Genomic DNA, 15,000 nt, shown 5'->3' with positions numbered 1-15,000 from the left:
TGAGTATAAGAAACACACACACACACACCCAAATGATCAATCAGTAGTGAGTATAACACACACACACACACACACACTCATACCCAAATGATCAATCAGTAGTGAGTATAAGAAACACACACACACACACCCAAATGATCAATCAGTAGTGAGTATAACACACACACACACACACACACCCAAATGATCAATCAGTAGTGAGTATAAGAAACATACACACTCATACCCAAATGATCAATCAGTAGTGAGTATAAGAAACACACACACACACACACACCCAAATGATCAATCAGTAGTGAGTATAACACACACACACACACACACACACACCCAAATGATCAATCAGTATGAGTATAAGAAACATACACACACACACACACACACACTCATACCCAAATGATCAATCAGTAGTGAGTATAAGAAACACACACACACACACACACCCAAATGATCAATCAGTAGTGAGTATAAGAAACACACACACACACACACACACCCAAATGATCAATCAGTAGTGAGTATAACACACACACACACACACCCAAATGATCAATCAGTAGTGAGTATAAGAAACACACACACACACACACCCAAATGATCAATCAGTAGTGAGTATAACACACACACACACACACCCAAATGATCAATCAGTAGTGAGTATAAGAAACACACACACACACACACACCCAAATGATCAATCAGTAGTGAGTATAACACACACACACACACCCAAATGATCAATCAGTAGTGAGTATAAGAAACACACACACACACACACCCAAATGATCAATCAGTAGTGAGTATAAGAAACACACACACACACACACACACACACCCAAATGATCAATCAGTAGTGAGTATAAGAAACATACACACACACACACACACTCATACCCAAATGATCAATCAGTAGTGAGTATAAGAAACACACACACACACACACCCAAATGATCAATCAGTAGTGAGTATAAGAAACACACACACACACACCCAAATGATCAATCAGTAGTGAGTATAAGAAACACACACACACACACACACACCCAAATGATCAATCAGTAGTGAGTATAAGAAACATACACACACACACACACACTCATACCCAAATGATCAATCAGTAGTGAGTATAAGAAACACACACACACACACCCAAATGATCAATCAGTAGTGAGTATAACACACACACACACACACACTCATACCCAAATGATCAATCAGTAGTGAGTATAAGAAACACACACACACACACACACCCAAATGATCAATCAGTAGTGAGTATAAGAAACACACACACACACACCCAAATGATCAATCAGTAGTGAGTATAACACACACACACACACACACTCATACCCAAATGATCAATCAGTAGTGAGTATAAGAAACACACACACACACACACACCCAAATGATCAATCAGTAGTGAGTATAAGAAACACACACACACACACACACCCAAATGATCAATCAGTAGTGAGTATAAGAAACACACACACACACAGTGAGTATAAGAAACACACACACACACACACACTCATACCCAAATGATCAATCAGTAGTGAGTATAAGAAACACACACACACACACACACACACACACACCCAAATGATCAATCAGTAGTGAGTATAAGAAACACACACACACACACCCACCCAAATGATCAATCAGTAGTGAGTATAAGAAACACACACACACACACACACACACACACAAACACACACACTCAATCACATTCAAATGATCAATCAGTAGTGAGTATATAAACACACACACTCACTCACTCATTGCCTGTGCTCTGTATGCGAGTCCCCGAGTTGCTGTTGTGAGATGAGACAGAGAACCACTGGAACCCTTCATCTGTGGGACACACCAACTGCTTCCCCAAAATTCTAGCAAACACACACACAGAGTTAGTGGTTTTACTTTATACAACCCACTAAACTGTGTGTGTGTGTGTGATTGTATCCAGTTGAACAGATGAAGTGTTGTGATGACACACACTGTTCGTGTGTGTGTGTGTGTGTGTGTGTGTGTGTGTGTGTACCTTAGATGAGGGAATCGGGATGTCCACAGTTTACACTCATCCTGCTGGACTCCTCCTCTCCCCTCATACAGCTCCTCATCAATCTCCTCAAACAGCAGCTGGACCTGACGAGATGCCACTTTATCAAATTCCTACACACACATACACACACACACACAATATATATATATATATATAACACAATCAAATACATTAATCATCAGCAGCATGTCTGTTCATCCATCTGTAAATAAGTGTGTGTAGGTTTGTGTTTATGAGTGTATGTGTGTCTCACATCATAGGCCCAGGAGAAGACAGAGCTGCGTTCAGTGCTCACTTCTGTTCCTGTGTAACTGTCAATCCCTGACCAAGCCCTGCTCGTCTCCACGGTAACAGCTGATGGACACACCGACCTCAAGGAGACGGAGACAGAATGAGCAAAATGAGCCAGAGAGAGTGAGAGTGTGTGAGAAACAGAGAGAGAGAGAGAGAGAGAGAGAGAGAGAGAGAGAGAATAAAGCCACTAAAAGCTGAATGTTTACCTGTTACAGATGGGTGCAGTATGCTGATGTGCCCTTGCATGGGGCGTGCACTCTGTTTCTGCCTTCTCAGGTGGGGGGTGTTCATCGAGGGCAGTTTGTGCAACCCCACAGCTAAAAACACACACACACACACACACACACACACAGCTGTGTATTTATAACAGTGTAATAAGACTAATAGCTCTACCAGAGATTAATATACTGCATGATTATGATCTTCTATTAAAGCTATTAGTCCTGAAATGAAACACGCAGATGTTAGGGTTGATAATAAACACAATGTCTCCTCACAGGTTCTGCTTCACGGCTCTGCGGCTGTATCTGGAGATCATCCTCTCCTCCTCCTCCTCCTCCTCCTCCACCTCCACCTCCACCTCCTCCTCGCGGTGTGTGTATCAGCTCTGCCCGCGGCCGCTTCTCCTCCTCCAGCCGCCGCTCCTGCATCCTCTCCGGCTTCACATTACTGTGAACTGAACCATAAGCTGCGATATCGCGATATTCCGATAATCAGTGCTGTGTCCTGATCAGCAACTAACGCACTCCCTGTGCTAGCTAACCTTTCTTAGCCTGCAGTATTAGCCTGAAAGATGGCTAATCGGCTAATCAGCTAAACCCTTCGCTGGCACTTCTGCGGTATCTTTCGCTTCATTTTATGTTCGGGAAATAAAAACAGTAAAACTGCTGTACTCTTTAATAGTCTCATAGGAGATACTGAAAGAAAAAATAATAACTAAATGCTAGTTCCGTTTACATAACACTGAGTAGTTTAGCTTCATAACAACAACACTGTCATGGATACAGAGCACATCCGGCGCAGAGGATCACGGGACATGTAGTGTGCGCGAGCGCGTTTGAGGCGGTACTGTTTCTCTCGTGTTGTTCCACCTAGTGCGCAGGCGCAGTTCGGCGGAACACGTTGTGTATTTGCTTCAGTCTGATCCACACAGTGTCTCTTTAAATGCAGCAGCCACCTGATTAAAGCAGTTTAATGAGTTCACCTCAGTCTCGGCTCAGTCTTGGCTTAGTATAAGCTCAGTCTCGGCTCAGTCTCGGTTTGGTATAAGCTCAGTCTCGGCTCAGTATCAGCTCAGTATCAGCTCCATCTCAGCTCAGTATCAGCTCCATCTCAGCCCAGTCTCAGCTCAGTCTCAGCTCCATCTCAGCTCAGTATCCCCTCAGTATCAGCTCCATCTCAGCTCAGTATCCCCTCAGTATCAGCTCCATCTCAGCTCAGTATCAGCTCCATCTCAGCTCAGTATCAGCTCCATCTCAGCCCAGTCTCAGCTCCATCTCAGCTCAGTATCCCCTCAGTATCAGCTCCATCTCAGCTGGGCCTGCTGTCGGACTGGAGTGAAAAGCTACAGCCACACCAGCCTTCTGCTGGACTGCTCACGGATACAGCAGTCTGTGACAGAGGTGAAAAACTGAAGCAAGGTGTTTGTTGTTCAGAGGATGAATTTGGCCATGGCTATAAATGTAAAGAGTGGACTTTCATTCTATCTGCCCATCCTCCAAAACTGTACATGTCCAGAATGAAGAAACATTTGTGTAGAATCACTCTGGACCACACCCACCCAGACCACTCCCACTGCCCCAGGCCAGTGTTAAACAATTAATCTGCCACTCAGCTCCCCCAGGGCATTATAAAAAATATCTTATGTATATATGAAGTACTGTGGAAAGGTTTTAGGCAAGTGTGAAAAAAATGATGTAAATATAATTTATTAATTGTTCCTTTTTATAAATTTACAAAATTCAAAGTGAGAACAGAAGAAAAATATAAATCAAATCAATATATTTGGTGTGACAACCCTCTGGATTCAAATCAGCAGGATCAGAGTCAGGGGTGTGAGGAACCTGTTACACCAAGCAGGGGTTAATGACCATCAAGGTCATGTGTAGGTTGGAACACAGTAATTAACAGAACAGTAGGAGCTTAAACATGGGTGAGGAACATCAAACTCTGTACTAAGGTGAGGTTGTGGAAGTCAGTTTCATGTCACAGGTCCTACACCAACGCCAGACTGACCACAGCAACAAGACACAAGGTAGTTCTACTGCATCCGCAAGATCTCTCCCAGGAACAGATGTCAGAGCAGACTGGAATTTCAGGATGTGAAGTTCAAGATGTTCAGAAGCACCCTGCGTGGACGCAGTGACCAAGGACACTTAATGCAGCAGATGAAGGACACATCACGCTCACTTCCCTTCCACATCAGAAGAGCCATCAGCAAACAACTGAGGAAACCACTGAGTACACTCATCTACTGTCCGGTGAAGTCTGGCCAGAAGTGGTTTTTATGGAAGAATTGAGGCCAAAACCCCAGACCTCCGGCATGGAGACAAGGCTGAGAGACTCAACTACAAACAAAACACAGGAACTGAGGTGAGGGACACTGACCGCAGGTCTGGACTGATGAGATCTGAAATATCAGCTTAGATAATCTTCATCTTAGAAAAGCACAAGGAATCATGGAAGTGATGGTTTGTCCACCACAGAGCCCTGACCTCAACATCACCCAGTCTGTCTGGGATTAAATGAAGAGACAGAGGGATTTCACGCAGTTTACATCCACTTAAGATACACTATATTGCCAAAAGTATTCGCTCACCTGCCTTGACTCGCATATGAACTTAAGTGACATCCCATTCCTAATCCATAGGGTTCAATATGACGTCGGTCCACCCTTTGCAGCTATAACAGCTTCAACTCTTCTGGGAAGGCTGTCCACAAGGTTTAGGAGTGTGTTTATGGGAATTTTTGACCATTCTTCTAGAAGCGCATTTGTGAGGTCACACACTGATGTTGGACGAGAAGGCCTGGCTCTCAGTCTCCGCTCTAATTCATCCCAAAGGTGTTCTATGGGGTTGAGGTCAGGACTCTGTGCAGGCCAGTCAAGTTCATCCACACCAGACTCTGTCATCCATGTCTTTATGGACCTTGCTTTGGTCACTGGTGCACAGTCATGTTGGAAGAGGAAGGGGCCAGCTCCAAACTGTTCCCACAAAGTTGGGAGCATGGAATTGTCCAAAATGTCTTGGTATGCTGAAGCATTCAGAGTTCCTTTCACTGGAACTAAGGGGCCGAGCCCAGCTCCTGAAAAACAACCCCACACCATAATCCCCCCTCCCCCAAACTTTACACTTGGCACAATGCAGTCAGACAAGTACCGTTCTCCTGGCAACCGCCAAACCCAGACTCGTCCATCAGATTGCCAGATGGAGAAGCGCGATTCGTCCCTCCAGAGAACGCGTCTCCACTGCTCTAGAGTCCAGTGGCGGCGTGCTTTACACCACTGCATCCGACGCTTTGCATTGCACTTGGTGATGTATGGCTTGGATGCAGCTGCTCGGCCATGGAAACCCATTCCATGAAGCTCTCTGCGCACTGTTCTGGATCTAATCTGAAGGCCACATGAAGTTTGGAGGTCTGTAGTGATTGACTCTGCAGAAAGTTGGCGACCTCTTCGCACTATGCGCCTCAGCATCCGCTGACCCCGCTCCGTCAGTTTACGTGGCCTACCACTTCGTGGCTGAGTTGCTGTCGTTCCCAAACACTTCCACGTTCTTATAATACAGCTGACAGTTGACTGTGGAATATTTAGGAGCGAGGAAATTTCACGACTGGATTTGTTGCACAGGTGGCATCCTATCACAGTTCCACGCTGGAATTCACTGAGCTCCTGAGAGCGACCCATTCTTTCACAAATGTTTGTAAAAACAGTCTGCATGCCTAGGTGCTTGATTTTATACACCTGTGGCCATGGAAGTGATTGGAACACCTGATTCTGATTATTTGGATGGGTGAGCGAATACTTTTGGCAATATAGTGTATGTTCTCCAAGATGTTTGAACAACCCACCTGTCGAGTTTCTTCAAAAACCCTGGTGCTGAATCAAAGCTGTTTGGCAGGCGAAGGCCGCTCTCACCACCGGATCTCTGCTCTTCATTTACTTTCTGTTTTGTTCATTTGTTCATTGATAAAAATGAATTGTTAACACTTCTATTTTTAAAGCATTCTTACTTTTCAGCATTTTCTTACACCTGCCTAAAGTTCTGCACACTACTGTGTGTGTGTGTGTGTGTGTGTGTGTGTGTGTGTATACGCACAATCTCAAGCAAGTACTGGGGACACACTTCCTCCTATTCATATTTAATGTTAATGCTCTGTGTCTTTCTCCAGCACTATAAAATGTATGTGTGAGAGCATTCCTCTGCAATAAAGCACATTTTCATTCTGATGCTACGGTCGTCTTTATTTTTTTCGAAAGTGTGTAAGGAGCGTGACACACACACAGCAGCTACATTTGAAAGAAATAGACAAAACCGCTAGCAATAAGCAGCAATTTATTTAGGAAACACTCGGAGGTGTGTGTTAGCTCCAGGTGCGGGTAATATTCAGGTGCTGCAGGTGGTCAGTTATGGAGGTGTGTTGGGGGAAGCCGGACTGGCGGGCACGGCGGAGAGTCTCCCAGGTGTGTGTGCGGCGAGCGTGGGCGTGGCCTTTCTCTTGCTCCAGGCTCAGGTAAGGTCGACTTAACCAGTACTCATTCCGAGCCTCGCGCTCCAGTCGCTCTACCATGTTCCGCTTCATCTGCCAGGTGACTGGGCGTGGCCTGCGCCATTTCCCAATCCACTGCCGGCCCGGGATTCCCTTCCGCAGCAGGGCCAGGGTCAGGAACATTCTGAACACAAAGAATTAGCACAACAAGAAAACCTAAATCTGTGCTCCTCACAGAAACGCAGAGAAGGACGAAATAATAAATAGATTATAAAAACGTTAGAGACAAGGGGTGGAGCTCCCGAGGGGCAGGGCCAGGGCCAGGGCCAGGGCCAATGGCAAGGTCAGAACAATGGGGACAGATGGATCTATGTAAAAATCATGTTTAATTAGTTTTGCTGTTGAAGAATTTTATTTCAGTTATTTCATTGTGTGTGTTAAATATTTATCTCCAGTCATGACATGCGGCAGGAACCTGGAGGAGATCTACCACACACTGCCTGAGGAACCAGCACAAAATTCAGGTAGATGTCCATCATCCAGCTCACAACCTGACCATCTGGAAGAAAGATGACCATCCCGGACAAACAGGCAAAGGAAAGGCTTTTATTTACTGACCATCAGACTACTGAACAGCTATCGGTCACTTAAAGCCTGTTAATGTCACATTTCCTCACATTGCTGACTTCTAGAGGACATTTACCTGAGGGTTTTATCTTCTGCTGCTCTCTAAATAAACACTGAGCTCATTCCTCTACCTTATTTACTGTCCAGACATTTCTCTTACTGATTTTCTAAAAAAGCCTTCAGGAGTCTTTTAGTCTCCAACAATGTGGAGCAAACTCTCAGACTGTACATCTGCTTAAAAATGAAATAAAGGAGAAATAAAGAAAAGAAAAATTTCAAAAAGACAAACAAACATTAGATTTCCATCCAAACAAAATCATCCTTTAAGTGAATCTCCGGGAGATTTCAGAGAGATAAATAAATATAAGCTCTTCAGTGTCCGTGTGTAAGTCACCTTCAGCGATATAAATAAAAATATTAAACATAAGCATGGAGATGATTTTACATAAACTCAAGCTAATGAAGATAATTGTACTGAAATTTTCCGAACCTTGTGAAATTCTCCTGCAGGTGTTATGAAGTTTCTTCTCTTCTGATTCTTCTAGCATGCATTAACATCCTCCATAACCACTGCGCACAACCCCACAATGCACTGCGTCTTACTCAGGCTTCAGTGCGGCTCGTTAGTGCTCGTTAGCGCCGCGCGCCGTGTGGAGGTGTAGCGCAATCACACTTCACTGCGGCTCCGTGCCCCGGCCAGAGAATAAACATCATGACAGCCCGAAAATCCGGTTCGAGAATAGAGACCGAAATAGAGAGATGTCGCTCAGAGGGACAGTGGGACAAAATCCCCGAGCTTGTGCGGCAGCTCTCCGCTAAACTCATTTCAACCGGTACGTGATTTCAGCCTATTAGCATGTTAGCATGGTGAGGTTACGTCTGCATAAATGTATAAACATCTTCATTTCTGGATTTTATACAACATTTCAAGCTGTATTCGTCTTTAGTAATGCAAATCGACAGCGTGGGTTCAATAGAAAACATGTTTAGAAGCTCAGAGTTCATTCAGAAACACGGAGCTAGGTAGCGCTTGGTACTTCCGGGTTTATGACGTCATGACTCCGCACTTTGTGTTTGTATACTGACTTCAGGAAGTTTAATGACTTTAATAAATTTATTTTGTATTTTAATTTCCCTGTGACCCCAAAACAATGTACCTCTGTAACTGCAGCTGTCTCTTCTAGTTTTATGTCTTGATGTAGAGATATTTCAGACTCTAAATGTGTTTCTTCATCCTGAGGACACTTACTGTGTTAGAATCTGTTTTTCAACTAGAATATAGAAAGTATAATAAAGTTAATAAGGCTATAGGTTTATTATTTCAAAAGGAAACTCTTAGTAAGCCATGCGTTATTTTCTATCGGTTTATTGGAAATATTCATTCAAGGAAAGGTTGGGTATGGCCGAATAAATATCTCATTACAAATAAAGTGAAGGGAATTTCATTTAAAATACTGCAGTAATTTTACCCTGCTGAGCATTTTCAGATTTATTCATTTTCATTCATTTTGTTCATTACACACAGAAACAGTACCTCATATTTTCTGGCATTATCAATATACACAGAAGTTATGGTGGTGAGAGGTTTCTGGATTTATTAATTGTTAAGAAGTTGGAAAATGAGGCTCACATTGTCAGTGTCTTGATTATATTTATAAATTCAGCGATCAGAAACCTCCTGTTTCTGTGGAGTTTAAGGAATTAGATCATTATATAAACACCATTAAGGAGAGTACAAACAAGCTGTTAAAAAAAGAACTGTGTATTTATTTAGTATATTTAAGTTGTGTTGTGATTTAGCAAGGCCTTTCATCATTTTATTTTTATTTATTTGTTGCTTTTATATATACATGTATAGTGATTTTTATTTATTTATATACATTTACCTGTGTGTATAACCCTGGTTCTTTTGTTATGTATTTGTTCAAGCATTAATAAAAAGAAGAAAGAAAAAAATAAATAAATAAATGTGTGTGTGTGTGTGTGTGTGTGTGTGTGTGCAGATGATGTGGGTGAGTTGTTATTAGGAGAAATGAAGCTGCAGCAGTTCTTGAAGGAGAATCCTCTGAAGCAGAACTGCAGCCCCCGAACAGCCTGCCCCCCGTTGACCGAAGCTCGTTCACACCTCACCGGTGCTCTGCAGCGAGGGAACCTCCGGGTGAGTCTCAGTGGAACGATGGGTGCAGTGCATTATGGGTATTGTCCAAGTGATGTGATGAACTTTGTCCACTTTGATTTGCAATGTTTAGTGAATTTAGTGTGATTGGCTGATTCAGGGTTGGAGCAAAACTCAGTAGTGGTCACTGATTAATTGGGTATTGTGTGATTTGGGACACAGCCAGAGCTGCAGCAGGAGGCCAGTGTGCTGATGGGAAAGCTGTGTTATGTGGAAGGAGACCACACCGAGGCCCTTACTCACTTCAGTCGAGTCAACTTGGATGATATGCAGCTGAGCAGCGCTCCAATTTACCGCCTGGCCATGATAGCTGAAGCTTATGCCACCAAGGGTTAGTACACACACACACAGACAAGTTTTATGATGAAACTGAGTTGTGTGGTTAGTGTGTAAGCTCGGCACTAGCTCTTTTACCCTCTGTAGGTTTGTGTCTGGAGAAGATGTCCACCTCCTGTCCACCATCCAGCGCTGAGCGAGATCAGGAGATCATCACCTGCTATGAGAAGTCTGGAGATATCGCTCTGCTCTACCTCCAGGAAGCCGAAAAGGTGCGTCTGTTCACTTAGTAAACTAGTTCACTTTCATCTGAGTGTGTACTTCATACCTCTGGTCAGATCACATTCACCTCTGGTCAGATCACATTTAACCCAGACTCTACTGCTGCTGGTTAAGGGTGATCTCTTCAGATGTGCTTCTGAAGTATATTTATTTTAGAGTTGCTCAATGATCCCTAACTTGTCAGTGTATTGAAGATGATGATGATGATGATGTTCTATCAATACACACAGGCTCTAAGTGTCGGAATGCAGAACCGCAGTCCCAAACCTGGCCCCGTCTCACAGGAACAGGAACTTGGCTTCTTTCTGGAGACTGGACTCCAACGTGCTCACGTTATACACTTCAAGAATGGGTGTGTGTTTGTGTGTGTGTTTGTGTGTGTATTTGTGTGTGTATTTGTGTGTGTGTGTGTGTGTGTGTTTGTGTGTCTGTGTGTGTGTCTGTGTGTGTGTGTGTTGGTTACTATAGCATATTTATTGTACTTTATCACATGTGGACCACTGTGATTTGATACAATGTGTGTGTGTGTTTCAGTAATCTGACACGTGGTGTTGGACGCTTTCGAGAGATTCTCCGTGCTGTGGAAACAAGAACCACACAGAACCTTCGTATGGTCAGTGTGTGTGTGTGTTTGCACTTGTCTGTGATCCTTTTTATACACTGTGTGTCTGTGAGTGTGTACAGCAGTTGCATGTTGGTCAGGACAGAACATGTCACTCTGGCTGTATCCTCCTGGTCTACAGGAGGTGCTGTAGATATGAGGTGAAATGATCCAGGAGGTGCTGTAGATATGAGGTGAAATGATCCAGGAGGTGCTGTAGATATGAGGTGAAATGATCCAGGAGGTGCTGTAGATATGAGGTGAAATGATCCAGGAGGTGCTGCAGATATGAGGTGAAATGATCCAGGAGGTGCTGTAGATATGAGGTGAAATGATCCAGGAGGTGCTGTAGATATGAGGTGAAATGATCCAGGAGGTGCTGTAGATATGAGGTGAAATGATCCAGGAGGTGCTGTAGATATGAGGTGAAATGATCCAGGAGGTGCTGTAGATATGAGGTGAAATGATCCAGGAGGTGCTGTAGATATGAGGTGAAATGATCCAGGAGTTGCTGTAGATATGAGGTGACATGATCCAGGAGGTGCTGTAGATATGAGGTGACATGATCCAGGAGGTGCTGTAGATATGAGGTGAAATGATCCAGGAGGTGCTGTAGATATGCGGTGACATGATCCAGGAAGTGCTGTAGATATGAGGTGAAATGATCCAGGAGGTGCTGTAGATATGCGGTGACATGATCCAGGAAGTGCTGTAGATATGAGGTGACATGATCCAGGAGGTGCTGTAGATATGAGGTGAAATGATCCAGGAGTTGCTGTAGATATGAGGTGAAATGATCCAGGAGGTGCTGTAGATATGCGGTGACATGATCCAGGAAGTGCTGTAGATATGAGGTGACATGATCCAGGAGTTGCTGTAGATATGAGGTGACATGATCCAGGAGGTGCTGTAGATATGAGGTGACATGATCCAGGAGGTGCTGTAGATATGAGGTGAAATGATCCAGGAGGTGCTGTAGATATGAGGTGACATGATCCAGGAGGTGCTGTAGATATGCAGTGACATGATCCAGGAAGTGCTGTAGATATGCGGTGACATGATCCAGGAGTTGCTGTAGATATGAGGTGAAATGATCCAGGAGGTGCTGTAGATATGAGGTGAAATGATCCAGGAGGTGCTGAAAGTTCTGTTGTGGTGTTTCTGAATGAACCAGGATCCACATTTCCTACAGTAAACAGGTCAGAACACTGACATTTCATAGGCTCATTTTGGTACTATCAATGACATGGCTCTCCATCCCTGCTGTGGAGATGTAGGCACTAAGCATTAGATGAATCAGAGGAAGTGATGGCTAGTCTGCTTCCAACACCTGCTGAGCTCTAGGGGTTCACTGTTCTGGTGTGTTTGTGTTGACATCCTAATGATATGAATTTCCGATTAGTGAGAGTACCTCATGGTCTCTTTCTGACCTTATGGCAATATTTGGTGTGTGTGTGTGTGTGTGTGTGTGTGTGTTTAGACGATAGCACGTCAGCTGGCAGAGATCCTACTCAGAGGGATGTGTGAACAGAGTTACTGGAGTCCGCTGGAGGATCCGCCTGCACAGTCTCCACTTGATGAACCACAGTGTACACACACACACACCGAGTACACATTGCCCCGCCGAGCACGCATCTACATGGGGGAGAAGTAGGACGCACACACACTTACACACACACAGACAGACAGATACAGTGTGTTTATTGCTGTGAGTCTCAGTGATTTCTGTGTGTTTTTCTTCCTTCAGTCTGTTCTGTCCTCAGGAGAACACAGAGGAAGCTCTACTGCTGTTACTGATCAGTGAATCCATGGTGAGATCTTTCTCCCTGTCATGATGGGGGATTGTTTGTAGAATTTTGAGGAACATAATAAATTTAGTCCATCTTAGAATACGAAGTGAAGTGCTGTGAATACTTCCTGGATGCACTGTAAGTCACTTAGTTGTGTCTGTCACGTGGAGCTGTACAGTGTATCTCACTGGCCATGATGCCGGAACCTTCAGGTGTGGAAGAACAGGTATGAAAGATTAGGTTTCTGCTGCTCTGTGGATCCAACCTTCTGCAGCTCCTCCTTACTGCAAGTCAAACAGGTGTTGTGAGACAATGCCCAGTGGAAGTGATGGCTAGTCTGCTTCCAACACCTGCTGAGCTCTAGGGGTTCACTGGTCTGGTGTGTGTGTGTTGACATCCTAATGATATGAATTTCTGATTAGTGAGAGTACCTCATGGTCTCTTTCTGACCTTATGGCATGTTTGATGTGTGTGTGTGTGTGTGTGTGTGTGCACGCAGGCTAACAGAGATGCAGTATTGAGTCGTATACCTGAACATAGTGCTGATCGGGTGTTAAGTCTGCAGAGTGCATCTGTGGTGTATGATCTGCTGACCATCGCTCTGGGACGACGCGGCCAGTACGAGATGCTCTCTGAGGTAAGGTCCCCCCCCACACCCTTTATCACTATGGCAACGATGCCACCCACCATACCACAGCACTTCACTCTTCTGTTCTGACACATTTTTGTGAACCTGTGAGATATAGGGGTGTGTGTGTGTGTGTGTGTTCAGTGCTTGGAGAGAGCGATGAAGTTTGCGTTTGAGGAGTTTCACCTGTGGTACCAGCTGGCACTCTCACTGATGGCAGCAGGAAAGGTGAGTCTGAGTTCAGCAGTGTCCTAAACACCACAATGTATAACACACAATACACACACACACACACACACACACAAACTATGAGCACTCTAATCAAGTAAATCCAGAAGAGTGTATATTTTCTAGCGGTTGTGACTGTGTGTATGTGTGTGTGTGTGTGTGTGTGTGTGTGTGTGTGTGTGCAGTCTGCGCGGGCAGTGAAGGTACTGAAGGAGTGTATTCGTCTGAAGCCGGATGATCCCACCATCCCTCTGCTTGCTGTGAAGCTGTGTATAGGAAACCTGCACTGGGTCAGTCCCAGTTCACTCCCTGTTCACTACATAATGCACTAATGTAGGGAGGAGAATGAATAGTGTGTGTGTGTGTGTGTGTGTGTAGCTGGATGAAGGTGAGTGTTTTGCTCAGATGGTTGTAGACATGCAGGATAAAGCAGCGGAGTTCAGGGCAAAGGGTTACCTTGCACTTGGCCTTGTCTACAGCCTCAAAGCTACGGACGGTGAGAAAACACACACACACACTAAAAAAAGAACCAAAATTAACACCAAACCTGTCTCAACTGATCCACTACATTTAATTACCCCCCACCCCACAATTCAATTAAGTGAGCTTCATTAGCGTGACTGTGGTGTTTACAGTGCTGCTAATGCTGGATACTTTTCTAACAACCCCCCCTCTCCCATTTGTGTGTGTGTGTGTGTGTAGCATCTTTAAGGGGTGTACAGGAGGAGTACCAGAAGAAAGCCCTGGGAGCATTTCAGAGGTGCTGCTGCTTTTATATCAGGGGTTTTATTCCCTTATCACATGCTTATTACACATTAGCAAATTCTATTACAAGCTCATTAGAGTAGTTTGGATCAGTTTATTGACTGAAAAAGTCATTAATCTGACAGATTGTGTGTGTCTGTGTCTGTGTGTGTCAGAGCTCAGTCTCTCGCTCCTACAGATCACCTGGCTGTGTTCTACCTGGCTCTGCAGCTCGCAGTGTCTCGCCAGGTAACGTGTGTGTGTGTGTGTATGTATTCATGCTCACCAGTTACCTAACAGTTTGGAAGTAGAAGGACGAGTAATTGTTGCTCTGTGTGTGTGTGTTAGATCCCTGAGGCACTGGGTTATGTGCGTCAGGCTCTCCAGCTGCAGGGGGACGATGTCCACTCGCTGCACCTCCTGGCTCTGCTGCTCTCCGCTCAGAAGCACTACCATGATGCCCTCAACATCATCGAGATGGCCCTCAGCGAGTACCCTGAAAACTTTATGTGAGACACACACACACACACCTGAAATGTATGCATACAGGTGTATAACAGCATAACATGCATAACAGCGTGA

The 15,000-nt window shown here is 44.5% G+C and overlaps 3 protein-coding genes across 6 annotated transcripts in view; 1 reads left to right on the top strand and 2 right to left on the bottom strand.

Annotated features, from left to right (window-relative positions):
- The window catches only part of fam149b1 (family with sequence similarity 149 member B1), a 16,907-nt gene extending 13,509 nt beyond the window's left edge, over positions 1–3,398 (bottom strand). Inside the window, exons 1-5 of one of the 3 annotated variants that reach the window (XM_058399086.1) lie at positions 2,857–3,398; positions 2,566–2,676; positions 2,319–2,436; positions 2,045–2,175; positions 1,782–1,889 (exon numbers count right to left, since the gene is read on the bottom strand). In XM_058399086.1, the coding sequence (XP_058255069.1) occupies positions 1,782–1,889; positions 2,045–2,175; positions 2,319–2,436; positions 2,566–2,676; positions 2,857–2,897 (509 nt within the window). In that variant the 5' untranslated portion in view covers positions 2,898–3,398. The remainder of the gene's footprint in view (positions 1–1,781; positions 1,890–2,044; positions 2,176–2,318; positions 2,437–2,565; positions 2,677–2,856) is intronic. The other 2 variants (XM_058399087.1, XM_058399085.1) reach the window with 2 other exon arrangements.
- Positions 3,399–6,895: 3,497 nt separating this feature from the next.
- On the bottom strand, positions 6,896–8,336 carry mrpl57 (mitochondrial ribosomal protein L57). Its single transcript, XM_058398959.1, has 2 exons — positions 8,184–8,336; positions 6,896–7,250 (listed from the first exon to the last, which is right to left on the bottom strand). The coding sequence occupies exon 2, from the start codon at positions 7,247–7,249 to the stop codon at positions 6,941–6,943; it is 309 nt and encodes a 102-aa protein (XP_058254942.1). The 5' UTR covers position 7,250; positions 8,184–8,336; the 3' UTR covers positions 6,896–6,940.
- Positions 8,337–8,392: 56 nt separating this feature from the next.
- Positions 8,393–15,000, top strand: part of ttc7b (tetratricopeptide repeat domain 7B) — an 11,932-nt gene continuing 5,324 nt past the window's right edge. For both annotated transcript variants that reach the window (XM_058398955.1, XM_058398954.1), the window contains exons 1-15: positions 8,393–8,526; positions 9,697–9,851; positions 10,032–10,200; positions 10,293–10,417; positions 10,658–10,779; positions 10,962–11,040; positions 12,509–12,678; positions 12,776–12,839; positions 13,318–13,455; positions 13,591–13,674; positions 13,860–13,964; positions 14,053–14,170; positions 14,377–14,434; positions 14,595–14,667; positions 14,767–14,927. In XM_058398955.1, coding sequence (XP_058254938.1) covers positions 8,406–8,526; positions 9,697–9,851; positions 10,032–10,200; positions 10,293–10,417; positions 10,658–10,779; positions 10,962–11,040; positions 12,509–12,678; positions 12,776–12,839; positions 13,318–13,455; positions 13,591–13,674; positions 13,860–13,964; positions 14,053–14,170; positions 14,377–14,434; positions 14,595–14,667; positions 14,767–14,927 — 1,742 coding nt within the window. In that variant the 5' untranslated portion in view covers positions 8,393–8,405. The remainder of the gene's footprint in view (positions 8,527–9,696; positions 9,852–10,031; positions 10,201–10,292; positions 10,418–10,657; positions 10,780–10,961; positions 11,041–12,508; positions 12,679–12,775; positions 12,840–13,317; positions 13,456–13,590; positions 13,675–13,859; positions 13,965–14,052; positions 14,171–14,376; positions 14,435–14,594; positions 14,668–14,766; positions 14,928–15,000) is intronic.

This window comes from Hemibagrus wyckioides, linkage group LG09 (assembly GCF_019097595.1).
Source record: "Hemibagrus wyckioides isolate EC202008001 linkage group LG09, SWU_Hwy_1.0, whole genome shotgun sequence".
In the NCBI taxonomy this organism is placed as follows: Eukaryota; Metazoa; Chordata; class Actinopteri; order Siluriformes; family Bagridae; genus Hemibagrus; species Hemibagrus wyckioides.
Note: the sequence above shows the minus strand (reverse complement) of the source record. Positions and strands in the feature narration are given on the sequence as shown.